This window comes from Battus philenor, unplaced genomic scaffold (assembly GCF_028537555.1).
Source record: "Battus philenor isolate CCGP_79_NKW_IND1 unplaced genomic scaffold, ilBatPhil1.0.hap1 SCAF_30, whole genome shotgun sequence".
NCBI classification, from domain to species: domain Eukaryota; kingdom Metazoa; phylum Arthropoda; class Insecta; order Lepidoptera; family Papilionidae; genus Battus; species Battus philenor.
This window is the reverse complement of record NW_027181694.1, coordinates 5,436,546-5,463,272: the sequence shown is the minus strand read 5'-3', so window position 1 is coordinate 5,463,272 and position 26,727 is coordinate 5,436,546. Positions and strand designations below refer to the sequence as shown.

Below are 26,727 nucleotides of genomic sequence, written 5' to 3'. Positions count from 1 at the left end.
GCGCCTCTGACGATGACGTAATGTAATTCCTACAAAAATAGACACCGGCTCTGTCGACCAGCCTCTAGTCCATGGATGCACAGACCGCGGCCCGCTGGTCGAAAACTGGTGGTCCGCCGACAGCAAGAATAATACTCTCGTACATTCGAAAAATATTGAATTCTAATTATTATCAATTCTTTATTGTCTTTAATTACCTATACTTCTGGCGGCCGGCCCGCCATCAGTTCATGATTTGCCCGAGTGGCCCCTAGTCTAAATAAGTCTGTGCATAAAATATCCGAAGTTCTGCGGTGTAACTTAAGATATTTTTCAGTTTAGATGCAATGAAAAATCTCTGTTAAATATTTAGGGCTCTGGAAACAAATCTGGTTAAGTTGTGGCAGCTCAGCGCATACGCCGTACGACAGTTACTGAGGACCGGCTTCCCACGAACGCGCATTTTATGCGGCACTCCCTTCTTAAAGTGTGCGAGAGAGACGCCAAATGGAACGCCCTCATTCGTACATATAAATAGAAGTCATTCATGTCCTTCTTCTTCTTCCTTCCCTTTTCCCTTTATTTGGGGTCGGGTCTCCTTATCAATTTGCGCCAGGCCATTCTATCCTGTGTTGTCAAGTTGAAGGGTTTCCAGTTCCTTTCTGATATTAGACCACCACGTAGCTTTTGGACGCCCTCTCCCTCTTGGGAATTCTGGGAGGCTTAAGGCAGTTTTTACCACGTGGTCATCTGGTTTTCGTTGAATGTGTTATTAATGTTATCATCGCAATCTATTTTCCTGTAATTTGCTGGGGATCATTGAGAAGTCATTCATGTTAATAAAGTTAAAAAAAATACAACTCTAACCTGGTATGCTTGAATAATTAAGGTGCAGGAATACATCGGGGATAGTCAGGGCGGCTCGCGGGACGCAGGGTGGGAACTTCGATTTATCAGGAACCTAACAATTGTTTGACTAACATTGCTTAATAAACATATAGTTTTTTTTAATAATAAAGTGAGCAGTGGACCTTGTTCTTTGTCACAGTTTTAGCTTTGCAGATAACCAACCGTCATCATCAGCCGAAACATGCCCTATGCGAAGTATAGGCTTTGCCGTCTTACGCTGTATTCAGTGACTTTTGCGACCTATGTCGTCAGTATACCAAGTGCGGGCATATCCACACCACGTTTACCGGCTCCTAGTGGTACTCAAGAATGTGACCCGCCAATACTGCCACTACAAATGAGCAATTCTTCGTGTTAAGCTGGTAACCTTGCTTCTTTTGCAGATCTTGATCTTTGTATAGCCCTCTGAAATGCTCTCCGAGTGATCTTGAGCCTTTTTTTAAATATTTAAAAGTGAAACGTCATTGATCTCTCCTACAATAGCATCCTTCAACTCAATCATCACCTTCAAAAATATACTTAATTAAAGTTACTAGAGCAATTTATTACTAAAGTTTGTTATCACTTAAGCAATATTTTACACTGCAATAGGTTTTTTATCACCACCATTTCAGCCATAGGATGGAAAGGACAAATATTTAGCCACTTCCGCACATGCAGTTGTAGTCGTGCAACAAAGTTCAACGTCCGACAGCTCGCTACACAGTAACCTCAAATTCCAAACGGTCCAGGAGTTCTTTCAGGCCTGCTCAAATTCTTTGAGTCGGCTTTTTCACTTCCCAAACCCCTTATAGCAAACGCCTCTCGCTACCCCCCCCCCCCAACCTCAGTAAAGGCCTAGAGACGTCCTGAAGACGTACTCCTCACGCCCATCGTAGGGTTCCCACAGAACACTCACCACACCACACCCGCTGCAGACATTCACAACACTGCAAGGGCTAACCTCGAAGCACCACCAGCTACACATAACAGAACCAAACGCCACTCACCATGCCACAACACCCGTTTTTAGTGAACGGCCGCCCGCTCCCTAACCGCAAACAAGAATCGAAAAAAGAACGAAAAAAGAAATCAAACGCGGGCGAACCGTGGTTGGATCCGGATCCCTCTTCGGCTCGCCCGTGGTCCACGCTGCCGTCCCAAGTCGCAAACACACATCAGAAACACATTCTTTCACAGATCTACTCGGACAGACCTCTCTGCTACGTGCACACGTCACCGTGCAACTGGTACGCGCCCTACCAGCTTTATGTTATAGTTTGTATGTTTTTAATTTCACGGACCGCTGATGAAGCTGTAAGAGTCTTAGGGCAGCATCAACATCTACACAGAAAAAGTAAATCAGGTCGAGCCATCCATCTTTTTTTTCTCAATTAACTGCAACCCAAAACAGCCGGTAATCGCAAACTCTGTCCCTTCTGGACTGAAACCCCATTCTTTATTTCGCAACCGTGTATTCAATTGTAATGTACCTCAGATGAAGGTGTAAAAGCCTTCAGGCTAACAGCACGTACTTCAACAGAGAATAAGTAAGTGTTGTAGCGTGCAGTAACCTATGCGCCCGGTTGTTTTTGGTGCCTGTATTTTGTCTATAAATATATAATTATTATAAATAATAATAACACTCACCTTATTATCAGGAATAACAAGTAAAGGTCCGTGTACTGAACAATATTCGAAGACATAGTCCCGGCAGCCGGTGCAAACTGTCACAATGTGAATAAACTTATATAGTCGGTTGGTATTATCATTTGTTACAATATTTGAATGAATCTTAATTTTATTAATGGTAAGCTTGTATGACATCTGTCAAAAATATTTATGACACAAAAAGTCATTGTAAAAATAGCATTGTATTTTGTATGTTCAAAATAGAAAATTCAACTGAAAATCGTCGAATTTTTGTCAAATGTTCATGGTGAACATGTAAGATCAGATTAAAGCATGCAGAAATCGGTTTTTACGATGAAAATATTACACATTGAAAAATAAAGAATGTGGAACATCAAAAAAGTTTGAAAACTTGCTGCCAGTTTTGGGAGGGTGTGTCTAAATACCAGCACTAAGCTCTTGACTCTGTAGAACAGCGTGCTGTACGACTTGTAGTTGATTATGGGTTAGTTTCTAAGAAACTTCCCAGCGTTCAATACCACCGAGTAGCGAGGCTGTCATATTCTTACAGGATTTATTCCAGGAATGCGCTGCAGTACTTGGACCTTATTCCCACCATCCCTGATTGTCTATATGACGAGTAGAATATCGGACCACTACCACTCTTACAAGGTGGAGTTCCTCAGGAGGAGTTCTAAACATTTTGATTCTATGTTTAATCTGCATAGCCTGTGTAAGGAACAATCAGCCGGCTTCCTTATTTCCTGAGAAATATAACTCAGGTCTCTATAAGATCAGAATGAACACACCAAGTCTGCATGCTTTATCTTCAACAACTACAGTGTCTATGCATTGCATAAAAGATTCCAAAGTCAGGATAAATAATAGTGAAAAACCATCAGTGAAAGGTGCTTGAAAAATAGAGAAAATGTTATTTTCTATTTCAAATTGGTGCTAGTGTTGAAAACTGGATTTATTTTGAGAATCTTAAATGCATGCAATCATGGGTTGATCCAGGACAACAAGCAAAATCAACTACAAAACTGAATCATTATGGGTAGATGATGCTGTGTGTTTGGTTGGACCAAAACCAGTGTACTATGAATTTTTGAAACCATTAATATTGTTTGCTGTACAACAACAAAAAAACCAATTTGAACTATGAAAACTATTTGAGACATGAGACATGGTAGAGTAATTTTGCTTCATGGCAATGCACCGGCACACAGAAAAACCGGTTCAGAATGTGTTTTTGACTGGGAAGTCTTATCACATTCTCTGTACTCATCAGAAGTAGAAATATGGTTCTCTGACCGGTTTGTCCTAGAAAAGGAAAAATGTTTTGGAATGGTATCCAGAAATTTCCTGAAAGGTGTTGAAAATGTGTAGAAAGCAATGACCAATATTTTGAATAAAATATTTTATACTTTTCACTTGAAATTCAGAGTTTTATTTTATTTAAAATATTAATAACTTTATAGCTGTACACCTAGTATGAATTCCAAATTGTGGCTTTCAAAGAAATCTACTCAACTAAATATTTCAATTAGAAATAATCAATTTAATGTCATTTTAGAAATTCTTCTAAGTAAATGAATGGTTAACATTATTATTCTTTTAATTTTTGGCTGTCATTTGTTAATAATGGTGGAAATTTGATTTAATTTTAAATAAAATTATTTTCGCGCCAAAACAAAGATTTCAAATATTTTCAGCTATTTGTGCTCTAAAATGAGAACCACTTTTTGGTATGAATAATACTATCTAGTCAAATTAGTTTATTTCTTTTACTTACAAACATAGGTATCCAGTCTGGTTTCTTCTTCTTCATAGTAATCGATTCGTGGCAAATCACGTAGACACATTCCGCTCATTTTGTCGTAAGCAATACGTATGTTCGAAATGTATTAATATTAACAACTAGAAATGATTTCTTGTATAAAATTGGCGCCAAAACGGAATCCGTTAAAACAAATTCTTCTTTCAACGGTTCTTTTACCTATTTTTGTTTTATTTCCACTTTAATCGCAGACTTATAAATTAAAATAACAAGTATAAATGAACTAACTGCTTTAGTTTTATTAATTCGTCTCTAAGATCGACGCCTCTTGCTTTCAAATTCCCGCCAAAACCAACATCGAATATACACTATTTTTTCTTTTTTTTTCCACTTAATTCTTGCTGACTCGTGTAATAACCAGTAAGAAGCGATGAACATTTTTTAGAAATATATAAATGCAAATTTAATTTTAAATAAATGAAATTAAAAAGACATTTTTGCTAAACATTTATTTTAGAGTTCAAACTTTGAAACAATATTAGCTTTGGCTTAATAACATTTAAATAATATTCAAGTAGATAAGTATTCTCATTTTGTACCTTCACTCTTAAATATATTTTATTTAAATTTTGGCGCTTTATAAATTTAAAACATTATGAACTTAATTGCTAAATCTACAAGTGCAACAAATTGTCTATTTATTATAATCCCAAAATATTTTTTTTGTTAAAAAAATCAAAAAGCTCTGCCATATTCACCAAAGTCAATTTTTAAAAATAAAGCACTCATTTAATCAATTTTTTAATGTTATTATGTTATTCTTGTCAACTGTCAAATTCGATCAACTCAAGTTGACAAGTTGTATGCAAACAGAGAGAATAATTTTAAAGGAGACATTTACTGATATAAGATCATAACAAATATTTTAAATGATGTCAAATTGTAGCGTCCGAGGCTGTAAAACTCGTAAACGCGCCGGCGATATTGATATATCTTTCCACAGGTTAATATATCTGTTTATTACTTGCTATATAACTTGTGTTGTTGGAGTGTAGTTTTACTAAATTATACCAATAAAAATGGTAATAAAGCGATTTAAAGTATAAACGAGATTAAAATACGTTTCACTGTTTATTTATGATCACATAATTGTGAGATATATACGTTTTATTCCAGTGTTTTCCCGTAATTTTTTGTATTGTAATTATTTAATGCTGCACAAGCTATGGACCTATTGCTCTTGTTTTCTCTAAGAGATATAAAGTATTATCATCATATGTACATCATCATCATTTTAGCCACAGAATATGAACAACTGGGCATAGATTTTCAATTGGTGGAAGTTTTATGATGTGCTTGGCAATCCATGGTCTCTACTCCAGAACTTTAAGGCTTTATGTTCTGTGAACTTTGTGGACTACACTGTCACTTCCTCTTGCCGCTCTACCAGATAAATTTCAGCCTCATTATATGTTTTCAATGTTTGTATAATGTAACATATGTATAATAAATTATAAAAAGTAAAATCCCTGGTTGCTCACTAAAATAAAAAAGAGAGAAAGAATTCTACAAGGATGTGTACCATGCATGAAATACTAGCAAAAGCTACCCAGTGGTTGTCAAGAGCTCTTGGCTACATCTTAATATGGTGATTTAAACTTAAAAAAATACTAAATCCTTCACAAAAAAATAGATTCATAGTGGAAATGGCTATATTTAATTATCAATAAGACATATCAATACATTGTTGACTGGCAATTTTACTGAAAATATATGTATCACTGGCTAGGTACTGTTTTTGTTTAAATTTTATTGTAACTCTTTCATTTGAGAATGGTGTAAATTGGTTTGCATCACGACTAAATGAAATACACCAATATTAAAAAATAAAGCAGTTACCCTACATATAGTCAGAGTGTCACCAAGTTCAATAGTTGCACTAGGAATATTTAAATAATTGTGTAAGTTTGGTGTAATATCATATTCATTCCACTCTTTCAAATCGTCGTCACTTTCTAATGCTATATTTCTCTTTTGATATTGTGGTGGCCTAACATCAGAGCCGCTCTCTTCTGATGCAGCAACATGTTCACAGTCACCACAATTTGATTCATAATCACTCGGACAATGAGATAAAGCATCTGCATATAATTCATTGAAAGATTCTTCATTACATTCCCTCATCGTTATATTATTTTGGTTTCTTATAATAAAATTTACAACTAAAGATTTGGTAATTTTTATAAACAAGAGAAACAGCTTTTATTATACTGACCAAGGACTGCACTGCATGGTCACAGAGATAACAACAGTGATGCCAAAGAAATCCCATCACAAGTTTACTCTTGGCCAGTCAGCACTGTGTTAAAAGAAGAATCATAAAAAGTATTCATATTTCGAATTTTTAATGGGACTATTAATGGGATTTTATTCACTAAAACAATCATTATTAAAGACATATTCAGTATTATATGTAGCAATACTAAGAAAAATAATAGAATTACATCTTATTTATATGTAATTATATCTTAGTATAAAAAAAATTGTAATAACGAATCAAATTGAAATAAACAGTTTCTATTTTTATTACATTCAGTGTAACTTTTTAAGTTAACAAAGTTGGATTTTGCTAAGTTGAGTGCATACAATGTCATATTTGTTGAAGCAGAAAAATTTATTAAATGCTTACTAAAACTTATTGCAAAATATAGAAAACAGTGGAAAAGCTGAAAAATTATAATCCATGAAGAAATATTACTATATCATATACACAATGATAATATCGTTTTGTCTTTTTTAAATGACTCTCTCTTGTTTCTTTTTCCTTTTTTGTGATTTTTCAAAACAAAATTGTGGAAAATTTTTGTTGTTAATTATGTATCTGATATATTAAAATATTTCGAATTATTTCACAAAATAGAAGTTACACATAAAACTGAGATACTCATATATATCTTCCCATAAATCTGCATAAATAAAGCAGGTATAACTTTGCTCCTAAGTCAAATTTTATTATTTAGACTATGTTTTTTAACACTATAAAGTACTGTAGTTATTTCACAATATGTGTTAAATTTATTAAGAGCCAATTTTGGGACTCTACTTCTAATGTAGAATGATTCCTCTTGACTCTGGTGGGCAGCCATTTCCTGGAGCCTAAGGTAGAACTGCTTCTATCATCATATAATGCTCCTCGGGTTGTTGAGCTGTTTTTCTCAGACAGGATATCGAATATTTACTATCTACACAGCTTACTTGTCAAAGAGATCTGTAAGAAATTCATGTTATCTCTTGATTAGTTTGCCCATAAATTTGTAGTTTTATAACTATATATTATTATTGAAATATTGATTTTCAGATTCCCAAAGAGTGAGCCATATTTCAGTTTGTGGCTGCAGGCATGTGGGCGAGGCGATTGGAGACCACCATCAGTACATGCAAGAGTTTGCTCGAGGCATTTTGAAAATGATTTACTGATAAAGTCAGAGAGTGTAACATTTCTGGCATCTGGTGCTGTGCCAACAAAATTTGTTCATGTAAGAATTCAATATCATTATTATCATTTCTTGAAGCCCATTACTGGACAGGTATACTTGCATATAGAAGTGTTAGTGGTTATCTATTCTGTGCGCTATGTGGCATGCCCAACGGCACTTTTATTTGCCACACTGTTAGGCTATGCCGATAAGTTTTATTTCTCTATGTTCTTGTATTGTCTTTGTGGGTTGGTTTCCTGGATTTTGTATCGGGGGTAATTTCAATTTCTCGAGAAATCCCTGCAGATCCTTGATGTTACCTGCGACCTTGAGCCACCTCGGCAATTCGAGATAAGTTTTTTTTTTATTTTTAATATTGCAAAGTTTTCCTCTAACATAGTCAGAGCCTATATATCTAAATTACAATTTATAGACGGGGGGGAGGGATCCTCAAATGGACGTCTGAGAATGGAGGGCCCAGGCAGTGTTGTCTTACTAACTAAAACCCCCCACCGTCGGCTCTGTTACAATTAAATTTCTTAAAGTTATACATTTCCTTACTATCTAATATATCTATTGTTATTTTACGCTTTTATAATAATTATTTTTATTTGTACAACACTAGTTATTTCTTATGCTATTAACAATGTATTTGCTTAGTTTATGCTTATATGATATTACTTATTTCTATATTTATGTTAATTAATATCTATACATTCGAGATGAGTTGCCCTGTGGGGTGGTACCCCTGTGTACTGAAGTAATATATGGGCAGCAGTCTTGTCTTCTTCCAGGCACAACCTGCATATGGGACTCCGCTAAAATAATAATAATGAATTTTATAACAAACTCAGCGAGTCCACAGATAATATAGACAAGTCAGTTTATTTATATAATTGACAAAGTTTTTACATTACAGACTTCATCAGACAATAATGAGAAAATCACCGAGGTGATAAACACACCTGAAGTTACAAAGGATGCGCTGGATCATAGAGATATGATACAAGTATGTATATGTTTTTATATATATATATTTTAATTTACAGCCTTTTTCAACATACTATTGATAACATATCTAATTGAAATTAAAAGCCACCTGAGACATGCGAGTTTTTTGTTATTTCTGAAACCATTGATTTTTAGACGTGGTGTATCATAATGGCAAAAAAATTAACATTAATCTCACACTTTAACCGCTATAAGCAATCACCCTGTATAACAAAATTTAATATACAATAGTTAATTTATAAATATTTTGTTAGTTTTTATCATAGTCACAGCAATATGCAGTACTCGCGGCGATAAATATTGTACATCGACCTTTGGAAAGAGTCAATCGGCTAATTTCAGCTTCGTAGAGCGTTATCTCTGTCGCACGAAATACAGACATACCGGTATCTATTAAGAGCTGTTACAACAAGTATCATTTGCTTCTTTTGAAAATTATTTTAAATTTTTGTAAAATACACTAAATTTTCTATAAATGGTGGTTTTAGATTGAAACAAAATGTTCGAAAAAGAAGCCGCCAATAGAGCGCTCGCGTTTGATAACTGCCGCCACCGCGATGGCTGGCCGCTTCTGTCATATCATTGTTGTACCATGATGGTCCAAGACTATGCTCTTAGCTGACTCAGGGAGCGCCGCGGTGACTCCTGAGACGGCGGCGCCCGTGTGCATTGCACACCCTGCACTATAGGTTAAGCCGCCCCTGGTGGATAGTGTCGTGTTTGATTTTTGAGCATCGCATGCGTTTTTTCGTGCGGTGAGATATCATCAGTAAGCTCGTGTAAGGTAGATGCGGAGTGCCGGTCTGGCGTAAAAATCAGGGAGGAGTCAATAGCCTCCCTGATAAGCGGAATAGATAAAAACTCATTCATAGCCCTCTGTAAAACAATTGCAAAATGTGCCATTGAAAGGAACAAAACGCAAACACAATAAATAAATAGAAAATAGATAAAAAAAGAGGATAAAATAGAACCAAAGTGATACATAAAACTGTGATAGAGAATAATTATAGGATAAGTAATAATAATGTAAAATAAAAATGTACAATAAAAAAAAATGTAAAACGAAAAGTGTAATAACAAAAGATGAAAGAATGAAAGATTGAACAGAGCATAAGAGAAAGATAGTAGAACTGTAGCATGAAAGATAGATAATAGACCGAAAGAGACAATAAAGTACGAAAGAAGAGAAAGAAAATAAAAAACTATTTGAAAAATAAATTGCAAATAAAGTCCCTGTCCCACCATAAATAAGGGTATGAGAGGCCCCATATAGCGGGGGTCATAAAACACACATAAAACACCCCCCGGGCTAACAGCGACATCAACATATTTAATGGAATCAGGCGTTACCTCGCGGAAGTCCATCCTAAGTAAGAAAAGGTCCAATATTTAGCCACTTCCGCACATGCAGTGGTAGTCGTGCAATGAAATGCAACTCTGTGATGCTTGCTTGAAGACAGGTGTCAAATAACTAGCTGATTTGGTCCAACCTACTGGTGGAACCTACCTTACAAAGTTCCCCCTCCACTTCTCAAGTAATCTGTGATTATGAACGTCCTTCTTAACTTTGTAATGTCTCTAAATTGTTATTCAATAAATCTAAAATAGTATAGAATAGATGAACTCTGCCGCCTTCAGATTCTAAAGTGGATACGGACCAAAAACGAAACGGTAAGTTTAGTGTAGAACGTCCAACCGGAAGGTGAACAGATGAGCTTGTTAAACCTAATTGAAATCTATGGAAGAAGGCTACGTCCAGTATTAAACATCCTATAGATATTTAATGGAATCAGGCGTTACTTTGCGGAAGTCCATCCTAAGTAAGAAAAGAGATTAGTCTGTGTTTGGCACTAATCGGTGTACATAACTCCTATATATGCCCCGTGGAGGGGTGAAACACGTGTTGAGTAATTTGGCGATGGCGGTTGTGTGATTCGCGTTGTTTGCCGCATACGCATTTATCAGCGGGCTGGCGGGCGGTGCATTTCATTGCACGACTAACACTGCATGTGCGGAAGTGGCTAAATATTGGTCCTTTTCTTACTTAGCGACATCAACTCCAGAAACAATAGTCAGTTTCAACAAGAAAGTCAACAGGAAAGGGAACAAGGAGTTAGTCCATTCTTGAACAAGTTATGTTCTAAAAGTGAATTGTTACATATGTTAGCTATAAGACTGGCCCTACTCAACTATCGCAAGTTGTGGATGTTTATTGATGATGTCAATGACAGGTCTGCAGAATTTGTCTGAGGATGGACAGGAAGATGTTCAGCGTGTGTTGGAATAATTTGAAACAGGCCTACGAAAATTTAACCCTTATCAAGGTAAGTTATTGAAATATCCCTTTAATTTTTTTCAGGATATAACTTATTTTATGCCTTTCGAACCTCCATCGATTTAGTAGAAGCCTTTTATTTTAAGTTTTAAATATAGATATCGTAATTAATTAGATATTTAAGTACAGTGAAATATTCATTTGTTACACACATGCGTTAATTATGTTAATATACAATATCTACTATATCTCTGTATTTTTATATAGTTTTAATGGAATAGGCGTTTGTCTTCCATCTCACCCGATGGAAAGTTAGATGAAGACGAAGGTGGTACACGCCCATCCAAAAGAAACCTTTTCACTCTACTCTTAAAGGCTCCAGAGTTCAATTCATCAGGAAAAATAGACCCAGGCAGGTCGTTCCAAATCTTAGCGACTCTTATGACTTGACAACCTGTGGATGGCGATATGGAGTAGGGATGAGGAAGTGCTCGCACCAAGTTCAATTTTAAAAACCAAACATTGTTATGGTATCGTTGAAATAGATCAAGAGAGTAAGATTGCCTCTGTTTTTAAACGGTTTTATTTAGTTCGACCCGTACGGAATTTATTTGGATCAAAATTAGAAATTGAAATTTAAGCACCTTCCCGTTGTCAGATTGATCTGAAATTTGGTACACACATTTAATTTAGATGACAATACAATATAATAAAATCAATAACATTATAAATCTAAGATGGCCGCCGATACAAAATGGCGGATTACGTATTTTTCCTTAACCCCCAATATGGGTATCAAATGAAAGGGCTACACTAGTAAAACACGATGATTATGTCAAAATTTAAAATTCAAGATGGACGCCGTTCCAATATGGCGGACTAGGTACATATTTTTCCACAACCACCACAATATGGGTATCAAAAAACCGTTTAACTTAAAAGTTTTTTAAATGTATTTATTACATTTACGTTTAGTCATTCCAAAAAAAATTTCGCTTACCTTTTTGCGTGTTATAGTTTACTAAATCTCTTTAATCTATTTTAAAGAAGCGCTAAATTTGTTCAGTTTTTTAAATTACGTTGCAATCCCAACACCATATTGCAATCTCTAAGTTGTGCGCATCTATGCGGCATTGATGAACCTTGCCATCGCATCTTGAGTCTAGTCCATGCAATTCACGTGTGGTGGTGAAATGAGATAAGCGGATGCTGTTGTAAAAATTAATTGTTCACACAACCACTATACAAAGGTAGGCGCGTCGGAACGAGAGTTTTGCGGCGCGCTTGCGCGTGCGCTGATGTGCGGCCGGACTGAGAGTGCAGTGAGACGCGCGCGCCGAGCGACCGGGAATCCGGGCTGCTGACTTACGTCAATGCGCTAGGGCGCGCATGTTGCCGCCGCGGACAGGACAGTCCGATATAGTGGGACTGTCCGCTATACACGGACGAGTTTGTGTGACGTGATATTTCTACCACCGCAAGATGGATACTATTGTACAGCTTGAGGGTATGTTTCGAGGGACATCGATGGCCTCGCTCTTCAGCCCCTGAGCCTCGTGGATGGTGAGGGTGTCTGTACTTGTTGAGATGTTAGGTACAGTACCTGTACCTGAAAGAAGTTTCTTTAGGTATCAAAATTTTTAGATAGAAGAGGACAAGAGGCCCAGGATGCTGTGCTGGGAGTGTTCGCACCGTCTTCTCTCATGTGCCAGCTTTATAGGACTAGCGAAGCGCTCGGATTCCTTGTTGAATGACTTGCTTCTTGTGGAACCTTATGTGAGTTTTTATTCAATATGTTTAATGCTATGAGCTGCCACTAAGTTCGTTACTTCACCAGCCTTATAGTCTCCGGTCTTTGGTCTCCTTATTTCTAGATATAATGCATGTGCTGTACCGGTCAGTCTTGCGTCTTGACTATACCGTTGGTCCATCTAGTGGTGGGTTTATTATATCCTTCCCGCGTTTACTGACCTGTGATCGCTACTGTAGAATCTTCATTATCATATCTGCCAGTTGACGTCCACTACTAGGCAATAGACCTCCCCGTAAAATTGCTATGGTGATCAGTATTCTGTTGCCCGTATCTAACGATTTCTCGTGATCTTGACTATGTCGGTCTACGTAGTGATGGGTCTATGGTCGCAGCCTGTGGTCGCTGCTCGAGGATCTCCTTGACCATCATCGTATCGACCAATTGACGACCAATGGTAACCAGACTAGCGCTGCCCACGATCTAACGATTTCTCTCGACCTTCATTATATCACCGGTCCACCTGGTGGAGATCTATCTCGAGAAACTTACATTCATTTAAAAAAAACACAAATAAAATTATAAAATGGTAATTATTTTCACAGTTAACCCCTGAAAATATTAAATCGCTCGACATTGATAAGTTCTACACGACAAAACTTAAAAGTAAATTATTTCCGACCAATCACAGCGACTTAAATATAGAGGAAAGTGAAAGTGAGGCAACATCTGATCAAAAGCATATTGACCCAATACACGACTCAAACGATGAAAACTCACAATCAGATGTTGAAATCAAACTAGAGATCTACGAAGACGATGAACGTGAATCTAACTGCGATCCAGACGTGGAAAATTATGATCAAAACGAAATATTCACAAATTGTTTAAACGTCAAAGAAAGCAAAAGCGTGGGTAGAATGAAAAATAAAAAGAACTGTAAAACACCCGAGGAGTTGGATCCAAATACATTCGTAACCACAACCCTATCAATGGAGGAACAGGTGAAGGAGGTAATACAGAGGAAAGAGACGGAAAATTACAAGAATTCACCGTTTAAATGCGACCAGTGTTACAAAGGATTTCTGGACGAAGGAATTTATAGGAGCCATATGACTCGGCATTCGGATGTTAGTATACCCTTTTTTATTTAGTTAAACCAAGACAGTATTTAGAAATTTTATTAGCACATTGTTTTAATTGACGCTACATTTTTAGTTATTTCATCAAATTCGATATACATTTAATATATTAGGGTATAAACAGTATAATATAAGATGATAATTATAAAGAAAATACGTGTTAAATATTTGAACAATAAATGTAATGTTGCAAAATAAAATAGTAAGGAAACCTAGAATGTAGTGGTTGAGGATGGATGTATGGCTAATGGAATGAAAGAGAAAGACTGGGAAAATTGTAGAATGAAAGAAACAGTACGACAGATAAGATGATACATGAAAGAGAAGAACGATAATAATAAAAAATATGAATAAATTACTAGAAATAAAAAGTCCTTGTCCCACACGAGATAGGGGAACGAGAGGTCCCCAACAGCGGGGACCATATAAAAAAAAAAATATATTAGGGTGACCGGAAAGTAATGTCGCTTTTTCAAGTTAAATTCACACGACTACATTCTTAACAAGTTTTTATTTCTAATCAACAATATATTCACCTTCGTTATCAACAACCTTTCGCCGTCTAGTATACAACATCTTTCAAGTAGTTGATGCTACAAAATGACAATCAAATATCGACATGCGCAGAAACGACATTACTTTCCGGTTCCCCTAAGACATCTTTCTTAACAGGATAACACACTTTCAGCGCAACTTATAAATCACTCTGAACAGTGTCTCTGCGACACCAACTCCCTCTACTAATGTCTCTATATTTTCCTAGACTACCCTACATTTCTAATAATCACTTGTAAGAGTACCCTCTCTTAAGCATGTAATTTTTATGATTAGTATCGACAATAACACAGCCAAATTAACAGTTTGTATAATAAAACGCCGGTTGTGAGATTCGAACAGAACTAACTTTTATTATATGTTCAGAAACATACCTACATTTCACTTTATAACAATGACGGTAGGAACACTATACAATCTATGTTCCAATAGATGGCGGTATATGTATATTAATTAATGATTATTTGTATATAATTTCAACAGTTTGAAGACGTTTTTAGCTTTAATCAAACTCTGTCTTGTAGCTATGCGGCATCTACGTTTGTGAAGTATGCAAGTTACATTTCTTCAACGTGCGCGCTCTCCGTCACCATCTGACGTCGCACACGCACAGGTTCAGCTGCAAGCGTTGTCCGTTCGTCACGCCGAGACGGTGAGAATGAAAATTCATATATCACACGAAACACAAACGAACACACACATACAGACTCTTACTCTGACGCATTCGCAGTTTTAGATGTAAAAGCACTTTGAAAAACCGACTAAGACCCACATGCAAATGTAGATCTAGATATACATGCAAATGTAGATATAGATATACATGCAAATGTAGGTATAGATATACATGCAGATACAAATTCAAATGTAGTTGTAGATAGATACAAATATAGGCGCAAATTCAAAACAATTACTGACTCAGATTCAACTGCAGATGAAGCTTTAAATGCAAATTTAGATGCAAACTCAAAGGTAAATGCAGATCTAGATATAGACACAAATGCTTATGCTAATGTAGATGTAATGACAGACTAAAATTCATAAGCAGATAAAGACTTTGATGAAGATGAAGTGGTTGACTGAAAATCAGATGCAAATGTAGACATAAATACAGGTGCAGACGCAAACATAAATGCAGAAGCAAAGTTACATACAGATATAGAAGCAAATTCTTAAATGTATGCTATGACTTCCAATTAAATATAGATTTAAACTCAATATAGCGATAAGTTGAGATGCACGATGTGTCTTCAGATTAAGACACACAGACGTAGATTCGGGCGTACATGCAAACACACAATTCTAACAAAGTATCTAATGGTTTCGAGGTATATGCTAAATCTATGGCTTTATTCGTTTCCCTGTACTATACATTCACCCCTTTCTAAAATATTGAGATACTGGACAAGAATATAAATTCAATCCCGGCAATAATAATACCTCTTGATTTGAGGTTGATAGATTAATAATACCTATTGATTTGATATCGAAAGATTTTATAATGGCCAGAAATTCACTGAGTCTGCGCATACTGATGGATTGTCTTCCACCAGTATGCTTAAGTCTCCAGATCCTGAGTTTAAGATAGGAATAAGTTTAGTTTTGATCTGGACGAAGGTCGAGACCAGTGATTCCCAAAGAGGCCTAGGGGTCTATGACAACCTGCAAGGGGTCTACGTCAGCGAAAAAAAATTCGGGGGTCCATGAAATGAAAATGAGGGTCCACGATAGTGGATCTCAACACATACACTGATAGTACCTATTTACTCGTACTAACATCATATTATCCTATAATATCAAAACATTTACATTACTTATAAAAGTACCTATGAAGTAAAAAAATTGTAGGTTGTTGGTATAATAGATTGGTTTAGGTGGTATAGTAGATACAAAATTTTATTTTGAGTAGTTTTAATTTAAATTCAATTAATAAATGTATCAATTAACATGTGTTTTCACTTTAAGTTTTTAACACTAAACTTCACTACAGTTAGAAATTTACAGTAAATCTATATCAGGTAAGTAGGGGGTCTACTCAACACGGAAAAACATGGCAAGGAGTCTACGACACAAAAAAGTTTGGGGAACTCTGGTCTAGAGTGTAATTACTTGCAGGTACGCTGCGAAACTACACAACAAGTATCACAATGGCACGCGTTACAACTGTTCGCAGTGCAACGAGGACTTTGGGTATGTTGCAGTATCCTTTATGGTTTACACCAGTGGCGTAGCTATGGTATTTGGGGCCTTGGGCAGATTGGGGCTTGGTGCCCCCCCCCCCCCTAAAGAGTAAATAGTTTCAAAATTCAGAACAGAATGTAGTTAATATATATTTTTTTGGTTCAAAATAATAATAAATTTTCAAAATCAATAGTGTCGACTAGTTCATGTTCTATTGACATTATTGCAAGATTATTTAATCTATTTATCATTAAATAATCTTGCAATAATGTAATAATTTATTATTTTGTCATTTAGGGCCCTTTTATAAAACACTTTGTGTTTTGCGAATGAAAGGCTTATTAAACACTGTGTATATTATATTTTTGTAACTGTTTACTTTTTTTTAATGTTCATATTATTTAACAACTTTTTTAGCACATTATTTACCTTAAATTATGGTTTTCATTTTTCTTTTAACATTTCATTATTCATCATTCAAAAAAAAATTAAAAAAAAATATTTTCAAATTTGGTGTCCCCTGCTTGTGGTGCCTAGTGCAGCCGCCCCGCTCGCCACCCCCTAGCTACGCCACTGGTTTACACCTATCCCCCGATTTACACGGTACTCGTTTTACACGTTTTCGCTTTTGCACGGTTTTCCAAATAAGTTTTGTTTTTATCGCACTCTACTAAATGCTACTGTGATTGAACACGTGTGCTGTGTACACATTTCACGGGGAATCCCGAACTTATGTACTGACTTGGCTCAATATGAAGAAGTTTACAAATCTCTTACAAAAATTCGAAGCAATTGTTGATAACCGATTGCATTACCATCTCTCATAATGTAAATATTTCTGCGTCAAACATCGAATCGGCACAAATAGCTTCGAGTGATGAAAGTGAATTCGAACCTTCGATTCCGAAAAAAAGAATGAGAGCAATTTCTGACTGATAAAGGATAATAAAACACCTTTGGTTATATTATTTGTTCTTCTGTTTAAATAAAATAAAACAGTATTTCCGTAATATATTAAATATTTAACTTCTCAATGCATTTTATAATTATTTCTGTGTACATCTTAAAATATTGAAAAAAATCGCAACTGTCAAATAGCAAAATTATGCATTTTCTGCAAGCTTTTCGATTTACACGGTTTTGACTTTAAATTTTTAATTTTCGATTTACACGTTTTTCCCAGGAACGTATCTACCGTGTAAATCGGGGGATAGGTGTATTTTTATAATTTCATTTTTGTAAGTGGCAGCTTCACGTGACACTGCTATGTGGTCGGTCGACCTAGTCACAGATCTCATTTTTGGCAAGTTGTCAAGTATCATCATCCTTTCTTGTTATTTTGTGGATCATGGCCGTCCCCAATTGACAAACTTCATTTCTTTCCAGAAAGTTCTCCACATACATGAGCCACCTTCGCATCAAGCATCCCTCGGACTTTGTCTGTGAATTGTGCGGGCACTCGTTCGTCAGCACCAAGGGTCTTGCGCTACATAGGAGTTTAAAGCATCGCTTCGACCAGCGTGTGGTGGGTACATATTCTTTTCTCATGTATATCAGGTCTTCGTCGTTTTAGCCGTAGGATATTTCAACCTTTAAAATAAACCATCTAGTCCTCCTCTTGTCTTTTGGTTCTCATTCACTGCTGAGGGTCGTGATCCTTTGGACACGGAATCTTCATATTCATTATGCTGAACCATCTCTTCCAGTTTTTCGCGTCATGGACTTTCTTGAAGATTGATGTCAAGCATCGAATGGATTTGGTTCGACCAACTGATTAGTCTACAACTTCTCGGACGTTTTTGTTGGAAGTCGTTTTTTACGTTTAAGGTTATGACAGTACTTCTTGACTACCTTCTAAATCCTCTGTATTGTTGTGCAATACAGAGACAGAGGATAGGGTCTTAAAGTTCTAGAGTGGAGAACACTAGAAAATCCATCCATAAAGGGGACATATGCTCGATGCTGACAGTTTCCAATTGGTCCCATTGAATATCTAAGGGGTAGGTCTATGTTCAGCAGTGTATATGCTTCAGCAGAACTAATGATGAGGAAATAAAATGAATAATTTATTGATAATGTCACAGTTTTCTCTAATTAGGTGACGGGCAACAGCGTGAAGTGCGAAGAGTGTAATATCAACTTCGTGTGTGAGGAGGCACTGCAGCAACATCGGAAGGTCTCTGCGAAGCACAAGGACGGGTGAGGAAACCAGCAAGGCTTCTTTAATGAAGCCTTCTGCAAGGCATAACCCCTCCCCCCCAGAAATCGCCAGGTCCCCACAAGTAGTCTGTCCACGTACGAGTCCACCCACGTGGCGTCTACCAGCTGCCGCGATTGCCACTCGAGAACCTTTCGGCCCAGCGGCTGTCGATTGCACGAGCGATGTGCCACCACGCCCACTGCCACTTGAGACGAACAGTTCTTCGAGCTACGCCGGTGACTTTGGTTATGTGGACCTGATCATTTCTTAATATACTTATTTTATCAATATTCTTAGCTTAACACGTTGAACGCCAGACTAAAAATCATGTTTAGTTCAGTGGGCCGCGACGGACACCATGTGACTGCCATCATGTTGGGTCCAAGAGGCCGCGTCGGACACCATGTGTCCGCATGCCCTCGATCACTTCAGAAGCCTCTAGGGAGCCAACGGACAGTGTTTCAACTGTTTTTACCAAGGCATGTGACCCGCGCGGCCCCGCTGAAAAATAATGGGTAAATCGCTGTTTCCGCAAGTCGCCCATTATTTTTAAGGGTTTTACTGACAATATTTGCAAAACACCTTGACGATTTTTTGACGATTTTTGATTTAATGGTGTGGCCCCAGGGGACAGTATTCTGTCGGACACATGGTGTCCGCCATGGCGGTAATGAAGTGAATTTTAAAGCAACCTTCAAATATCAACTAAACCTGCATCAAGTGCGGTAACTTAGAAAACTTGATTAGATTTTTTGTCTGAGGCAATTTCGACCTAATCCAAAATTTTTTCTTAAAGGTTACCAAAAATGTTTTTTTTGTCTGTTTTTTATTTTGTATTTTAAATATTTCTATGCTATGTGCCTTCACTAAAAAGACCCGTGTACAAAAATTTTTTTTTTTTCAAAAGATGTATGTTATTAGACAGCTCTGAAGTAACAATATCAATGGAAGTATACTATTTGCGAACAATTGCATAAATTCACGAACACTTTAAGACAGTGTTTACCAATGTGGGGCCCACGCCCCGAAAGTAAGCAATTTGATAGTTAAGGGGTTGCAATTTGAAAATAGACTTGATACTGATTTAACCCTTTCGCTATTGTAAAATTTATATATGTCACAAAGGGGGGAGGGGTGAAAATTTTAGAGGGTGGAGCATAGTACATAAGTTTCATAAATATTGCCCCTAGTTTATCGCTAGCGTGACGTCATATTAAAAACTCCCCCGCTTTCCTCCTTCTATACTGCAGGCAGGTAATTTTTAGACGCTGGTTTGAGGAGGTGGGTGTAAGAAACAATAAAGCCACCTAAAATGTAATCCTTTATTTTAGTCCGAACTATAATAACCTGCAACTTTTTGATGTCGCGCCGTCAGCCCCGATTGGCTCGTTCGCAGAATTAGTCCTCTGTTCTCGGCGGTCTAATTTGTGCGGGATATTTGAGTGGTCGTACACAATATTAATAATACTAATATTTCAGGCAATTAATAAGAACAAATAAAGAAACGAAAGGCTTTAACTGCGAGTCTAACGAAAGAACAGCAAAGAAGAAGGTAGTGAAAACTTTAAAAAGATTGAGTAGACATAAATCAAAGGGACCTATAATTTGTGAACAGGTAATGTATATTTCTTGAAAAAGATGTGTTCCAAAGCCTTTTCGATCATAATTATTTTATACTATGAAATCCTATCAGGGCATTTGATATATAGTAACACCGTTGGTTTCCAGTGCGACAAGCAGCTGCCAAACGCATTGGCATATCATTGGCACTTCCGCAACGCGCATCCAGATAAAAACCGCACGAGATACCCCGCCAAGCCACACCGCTGCATGTGTGAAGTATGTGGGAAGATGTTTCAGGTGACTACAACGCCCTCACAATAACATAATTATATTATCTGTTCTTCATGCAATTGAATGTACCGGTCTTTGAAATTTAGTGTATGTTTGTCTGTCATTATCTTACATATATATATATGTATATATTATAACGTAAATTCGAATAAGCCCCGGCGCGTGAGACGTTACATAGCTGGTGAACGCAACCGACACAAAGAGTGTGCGTCGGTGCGTGAGACGACACCTAGCTAGTGAACGCGACCGAGCCAAGGGTCCTTTTTCCGGGTAATCGATGTAAACTGCTGTGGCCGGTGCGCGGGCGCATTGGAATGTTTATTATAAAAACAAAGGTCCGCCGATATGTATCCAGGATCCCATGCCACTTGAGATATACCGTGCCCCAACATGTGTTGAAATATTTGTTACTGTATTAAAATTTTAATTTAGATATATGAAACACTAATATGCAACGTATAGATAAAACCTTTGTTGACTCAATATATCTGGATCCACAAGTTTTAGGGATTTTAAATTATTATTTTTTTATTATTATAATATTTTTTTGAATCGAGTAAAATCAATATACTGTGTTCCGATAATATATTTATGATTACATTAATTTTGATTAAAAAAAATGATAGGTGTTTTTTAATTTAATGACTTTTTTTAAAAAGTTTGTATATATCGATTTCACCCGTTCAATGCTGATGCCAGATATATCGATATTACTGAAGAACAACATAATAAGCTAGATCATGTACAGAATTTTTGTATTAGCTTCATATTTGGTCTGCGCGAATATGACCAGGTTTTTAAATTTCGTTATAAGCCCAAGTGGTTGCCGATTCGACTTCGACTAGAATATTTGCATCCTTTTCCTTTAGTATCTTGTTTAATCTGCTTTCTCCCTCTTACCCTAAATCTAGATTTCGTTTCTTAAGTTACTTCATAAGTTGCTTAGATCATCGGAGAACTTGAAATTGACTATGCCTGCTCATTATACTATGTTTATGTAGAAATCTTTGACTGTTGTCGCTGTTAGGTTATGGAATGACCTACCAGAAGCAATAAGACGAGCTAAATGGCGGTCAGTTTTAAAAAGATGGTAAAAGAGCAGTTCCTTGGCCACTAAAATAGGATATTGTACAGCATTTATATATTTACAATTTTTTGTACACCATAGATAATAACTAAAAAAAAAGAAACGATTCATATAAAGGTACAAGAGGCGGTGTTATCGCTCGAGGCGATCTCTACCAGACAAACTTTGAATGGAAATGAGAGATATGGAAGAGAGGGTAATTTAGGATATATATACTATTAAGTACTGTGGGTTCTGACTCGAAATGAACCACTGGTTCACAAAGAGTCCTTTATTCATAAATCAGATGGTCACCCTACTTTAACACAAAGTATACTTTCACTTAGTTCAAATTACGCTTTCAAATTGCTTAAGAAATTACTGTACAAATAACTTACCAAATAGTCACTTTATATCACTGATCGTAGATCTTAATCTTATAACTTGAAAAACAACACTGAACTTTCGACATGGGGAGTACACCTATTTATACTACGGAGAAGGTTCTAGTAAGTTCGAGATAGTACTCGGTTAGAATTTCCGAGAACCGTACACGATCTATAAATAACTTCAAGGTCACGCATGTTTACGGCGCTTCTTGATCTTAGGGTTCCGTGTTTATTGTTTATAGGGTTCTGTATTTCGTGCTTTGTAACCATATATACTAATACATTCATCACTGTACACACATAATTACATATAAATATTACTATATAAAACACACTACATTACATAACACAATTGTTAACAGCGCCATCTATGAAGTGCAAAGATTAAACAGACACTGCTTTACCGACATTGAACAAGCGCGGCACAATGCAAAATAGAATTATTTAAGAAACTAGTTTCTTTACATATATATACTGTTTTGGTGCACATTGAAGTATAAATATGGATGTTTTAAAATACCGCCCAACGAACGGTCAAAGTTTTTGTTGGTTCTTCACACAACAGGGAGCGTTTGGAACTCTCCTATAGCTACAAGATCAAGGATGCCAATATAAAGTAAGAAAAGGACCAATATTTAGCCACTTCCGCCCATGCAGTGGTAGTCGTGCAATAAAATACACCGCCCGCCAGCCCGCTGATAAATGCGTATGCGGCATACAGTGCGAATCACACAACCGCACCCACACAATATTGGTCCTTTTCTTACTTAGGATGGACTTCCGCGAGGTAACGCCTGATTCCATTAAATATGCCAATATAAAGTTCATTCTGATTCTATTTTATGATTTCCATGATGATGATTGTAGATTAAAAATGGATGACGTATGTGTGTTCAGAGCCTAGCGTTGCTTCATGACCACAGCTGGAGTCACACGGGCGTGAAGCAGTTCCAATGCTCGCAGTGCCACAAGACATTCGCCCGTCGGTATAGGCTTATAGCTCACAGGCGTCTCCACGCTGCAGACAGGCGCCGGCACCCGTGCTCCGTGTGCGGGAAACTTTTCTCCACCCTCAGTAACTTGCAGCGACATAAAGCCGTTAGTGCTTATTTGATGCCTATTCGATTACAGCTAATCCTAAATCTATTTGGACACCAAATTATGTTCAATTTCTATTTGGCGTCTATTTCATATTTACTTGAATCCTATTTGGTGCCTATTTAATACTTCGTGCTTGTTTAGTATTTACTTGAATCCTATTTGGTGCCTATTTAATACTTCGTGCTTGTTTAGTATTTACTTGAATTCTATTTGGTGCCTATTTAATACTTCGTGCTTGTTTAGTATTTACTTGAATCCTATTTGGTGCCTATTTAATACTTTGTGCTTGTTTAGTATTTACTTGAATCCTATTTGGTGCCTATTTAATACTTTGTGCTTGTTTAGTATTTACTTGAATCATATTTGGTGCCTATTTAATACTTTGTGCTTGTTTAGTATTTACTTGAATCCTATTTGGTGCCTATTTAATACTTCGTGCTTGTTTAGTATTTACTTGAATCATATTTGGTGCCTATTTAATACTTCGTGCTTGTTTAGTATTTACTTGAATCCTATTTGGTGCCTATTTAATACTTTGTGCTTGTTTAGTATTTACTTGAATCCTATTTGGTGCCTATTTAATACTTCGTGCTTGTTTAGTATTTACTTGAATCCTATTTGGTGCCTATTTAATACTTCGTGCTTGTTTAGTATTTACTTGAATCCTATTTGGTGCCTATTTAATACTTCGTGCTTGTTTAGTATTTACTTGAATCATATTTGGTGCCTATTTAATACTTCGTGCTTGTTTAGTATTTACTTGAATCCTATTTGGTGCCTATTTAATACTTCGTGCTTGTTTAGTATTTACTTGAATCCTATTTGGTGCCTATTTAATACTTTGTGCTTGTTTAGTATTTACTTGAATCCTATTTGGTGCCTATTTAATACTTCGTGCTTGTTTAGTATTTACTTGAATTCTATTTGGTGCCTATTTAATACTTCGTGCTTGTTTAGTATTTACTTAAACCCTATTTGGTGCCTATTTAATACTTTGTGCTTGTTTAGTATTTACTTGAATCCTATTTGGTGCCTATTTAATACTTCGTGCTTGTTTAGTATTTACTTGAATTCTATTTGGTGCCTATTTAATACTTCGTGCTTGTTTAGTATTTACTTGAATCCTATTTGGTGTCTATTAATACTTCGTGCTTGTTTGGTAATTAGAGGTTTTTGTGCCTATTCGTCATGTCAATATTACAGCCAGTGGAAGCTCTTAGATTTCAAATAGGACTGGTTAAAAGTGGTTTGATCTTCTGAATAGGCCTGTACCTAACAGTGGACATTAAGGAAGTGATCGTGTTGAAAATGTATAAAATTTTAGTTTGTATTTTCAGACCCACAGCGGTCTGAGGCCGTTTAAATGCGAAATGTGCGGCAAATGTTTTAAGCACGCGAGCTTGCTGAAGGACCACGTGAAGTATGTTCACATGAAAGCGCCGTGGCCGAAGAGAACGAGGGGGAAACATTCAGAAGTGCGGGTAGGTGGACATTTCAGCAATAAGTGTGTGGGTAGATGTAAATTAGATATAACAAGTGCTTGAATTCACAATATTATACAATACCCGGCGATTAATATTGCACATCGAACTTTCGAAGGAGATAATTGGCTAATTACGGCTACGTAGAGCGTTATCTCTGTCGCACGAGTGACAAAACACGACATAGGTAGTGTGGGACAGAGATAACGCTCTACGATTGTCTCTTTCCAAAGGTCGATGTGAATTATTTATCGCCGAGTACTGTAGTTGCGGCGATCACAGATAGCAGTGGTCACATCGAAATCTCTTACTAATGTATTACAGTGTTCTCGCTAATTTAAAAGATTTTTTTAAATGTATAAGCTTTTTTACAGACTACCCTCTCACAAACTACTACCGCAACTGGTGCGAGCGAGACGAATGCGGGTCTTATATGGGACGGCTGAATATGGATCACACTGTATATACAATTATTTAATATTTAAATAAAAAAAACATGTGCAATATACAATCTTTTATTTTGAACCCGAAGAATTTTTTTCAGATTGGGGCCGAGATGATTTTTTTTTTTAAATAAAATTCGTTTATTCTACATTGGACTGCTTCGTAAGGTTAGTTGTGAAGAAAAAGCAGGAAGTAATTCCACAATAATACATCTTTTAATAAAGTTTAATAATACAAATTTATACATACACACTTTATAAGATATAGCCTGAATGAAATAAAAATAATCAGGCGACATCGCTGCCAAGGATTCTTGTCATTTAAATATTCGTGTAATGAATGATAAGTCTTTTCCGTCAATTCATTTTTAATAATGATTTTGTAAATGTTAGCCCAGTAATGTTTTGCGGAATATTATTACAAGATTTGGTTCCGTTTATTACAAAAGGTACGCACTACGGTCAAAACTTTGGTAGTCAGTTTTTCACGGTGCCTTGTAGACTTTACAATTTTTTTCTGTCACTTCCTGTGTCGAGAAGAAATATAAAAGAAAATGGCAGCGATGTTTCTGCGACGGACAATAGTTCGAATAATCCTTTTACCTGCAACATTTACATAAGATTAAACATTCCCATTGGTGTTATCAGCTCTGTGGTATCCCTCACTCTCAGGTTCAAATAAAAAAGTGTAAAATTAAATTGGCAAAATTGGCGGTAATTTTCTCATGGTAAACAGTAATTTATAAGCACAGGCTCTACCAAAGCGTATATTAACCTTTAAAGTAAGTTAACAATATAGGTGTATGGAAATGAATTGTTTTAATTTCAAGGAAAAGGTAATTGTTTGTGGCGTTCATTAGAACGCACCCAAATTTATTATCTGTTTTTGCATGACCCTTCTTACACTCGGTACATCTCGCCCTCTCTCTGACGCGCCGCGCTACCGAGCGGACGTGTCGCTTCAACCGCTGTTCAACAAAGGAAATACTTGTAACTCAGATTGAGATTTATTGTTCTGTGATATTATAAGTTTAACTATCCGGCAAGTGTTTTTCTTTACATCGAATTATCTATTACGGGACGAGGGGCCCGTACCAACGACCACCCCTCATGTTAATACAATCATTTAAAATTGACAAACCCCATTTTGTAGTTTTCAGCAGGTGACGCGACACGAACTAACGTAAATTTAACTTTAATCTGACAATTATAAATTACTGTAATTACGTCATATGACAAAACTATTAATAAAAACATGCGCACAAGTCTAGTGAGTAGAAATCTTGCATAAATCTGATACTGACCTCACTTCAGGGGAAGTATCTTGAACGTAGATTTTTTCCGCAAGCCAACAAAAAGAGATCGAATTTGTTTTTAACTATAATAAACCCTTTATATTCTTTTTATCCAATGGACGCTCACTGCTAAGCTTTTCCAACAAGCATCAGCAAAATTTTAAAAGTGTTCTATGAGAAAAAAGTTTGGGAACCTATGACTTAGATTCTGGGAAAATGGTTCCTGGTCAGA

At 36.4% G+C, this 26,727-nt stretch overlaps 1 protein-coding gene across 2 annotated transcripts; it reads left to right on the top strand.

Moving 5' to 3' along the window:
• The first annotated feature begins 5,148 nt into the window (after positions 1–5,148).
• On the top strand, positions 5,149–25,243 carry LOC137927433 (oocyte zinc finger protein XlCOF6-like). Of its 2 annotated transcripts, XM_068771241.1 has the most exons (15): positions 5,149–5,282; positions 7,638–7,815; positions 8,675–8,764; positions 10,998–11,090; positions 12,686–12,817; positions 13,397–13,921; positions 15,013–15,140; positions 16,601–16,675; positions 18,053–18,191; positions 18,765–18,865; positions 20,346–20,481; positions 20,595–20,726; positions 23,073–23,273; positions 24,614–24,757; positions 25,132–25,243. In XM_068771241.1, the coding sequence occupies exons 1-15, from the start codon at positions 5,209–5,211 to the stop codon at positions 25,201–25,203; spliced, it is 2,220 nt and encodes a 739-aa protein (XP_068627342.1). In that variant the 5' UTR covers positions 5,149–5,208; the 3' UTR covers positions 25,204–25,243. The 2 variants fall into 2 exon arrangements, with proteins under 2 accessions (XP_068627342.1, XP_068627343.1); XM_068771242.1 differs by lacking the exons at positions 5,149–5,282; positions 7,638–7,815; positions 8,675–8,764 and having other exon boundaries at positions 11,022–11,090; positions 12,690–12,817.
• The last annotated feature ends 1,484 nt before the right edge of the window (positions 25,244–26,727 follow it).

Bases quoted from the DNA above. Each gene is read 5' to 3' on its own strand.
- LOC137927433 (XM_068771241.1), top strand. From the start codon at position 5,209: ATGATGTCAAATTGTAGCGTCCGAGGCTGTAAAACTCGTAAACGCGCC. The intron at 12,818-13,396 runs GTGAGTTTTTAT...TTATTTTCACAG, and splicing joins TGCTTCTTGTGGAACCTTAT to TTAACCCCTGAAAATATTAA. The intron at 23,274-24,613 runs GTTAGTGCTTAT...TTGTATTTTCAG, and splicing joins ACTTGCAGCGACATAAAGCC to ACCCACAGCGGTCTGAGGCC.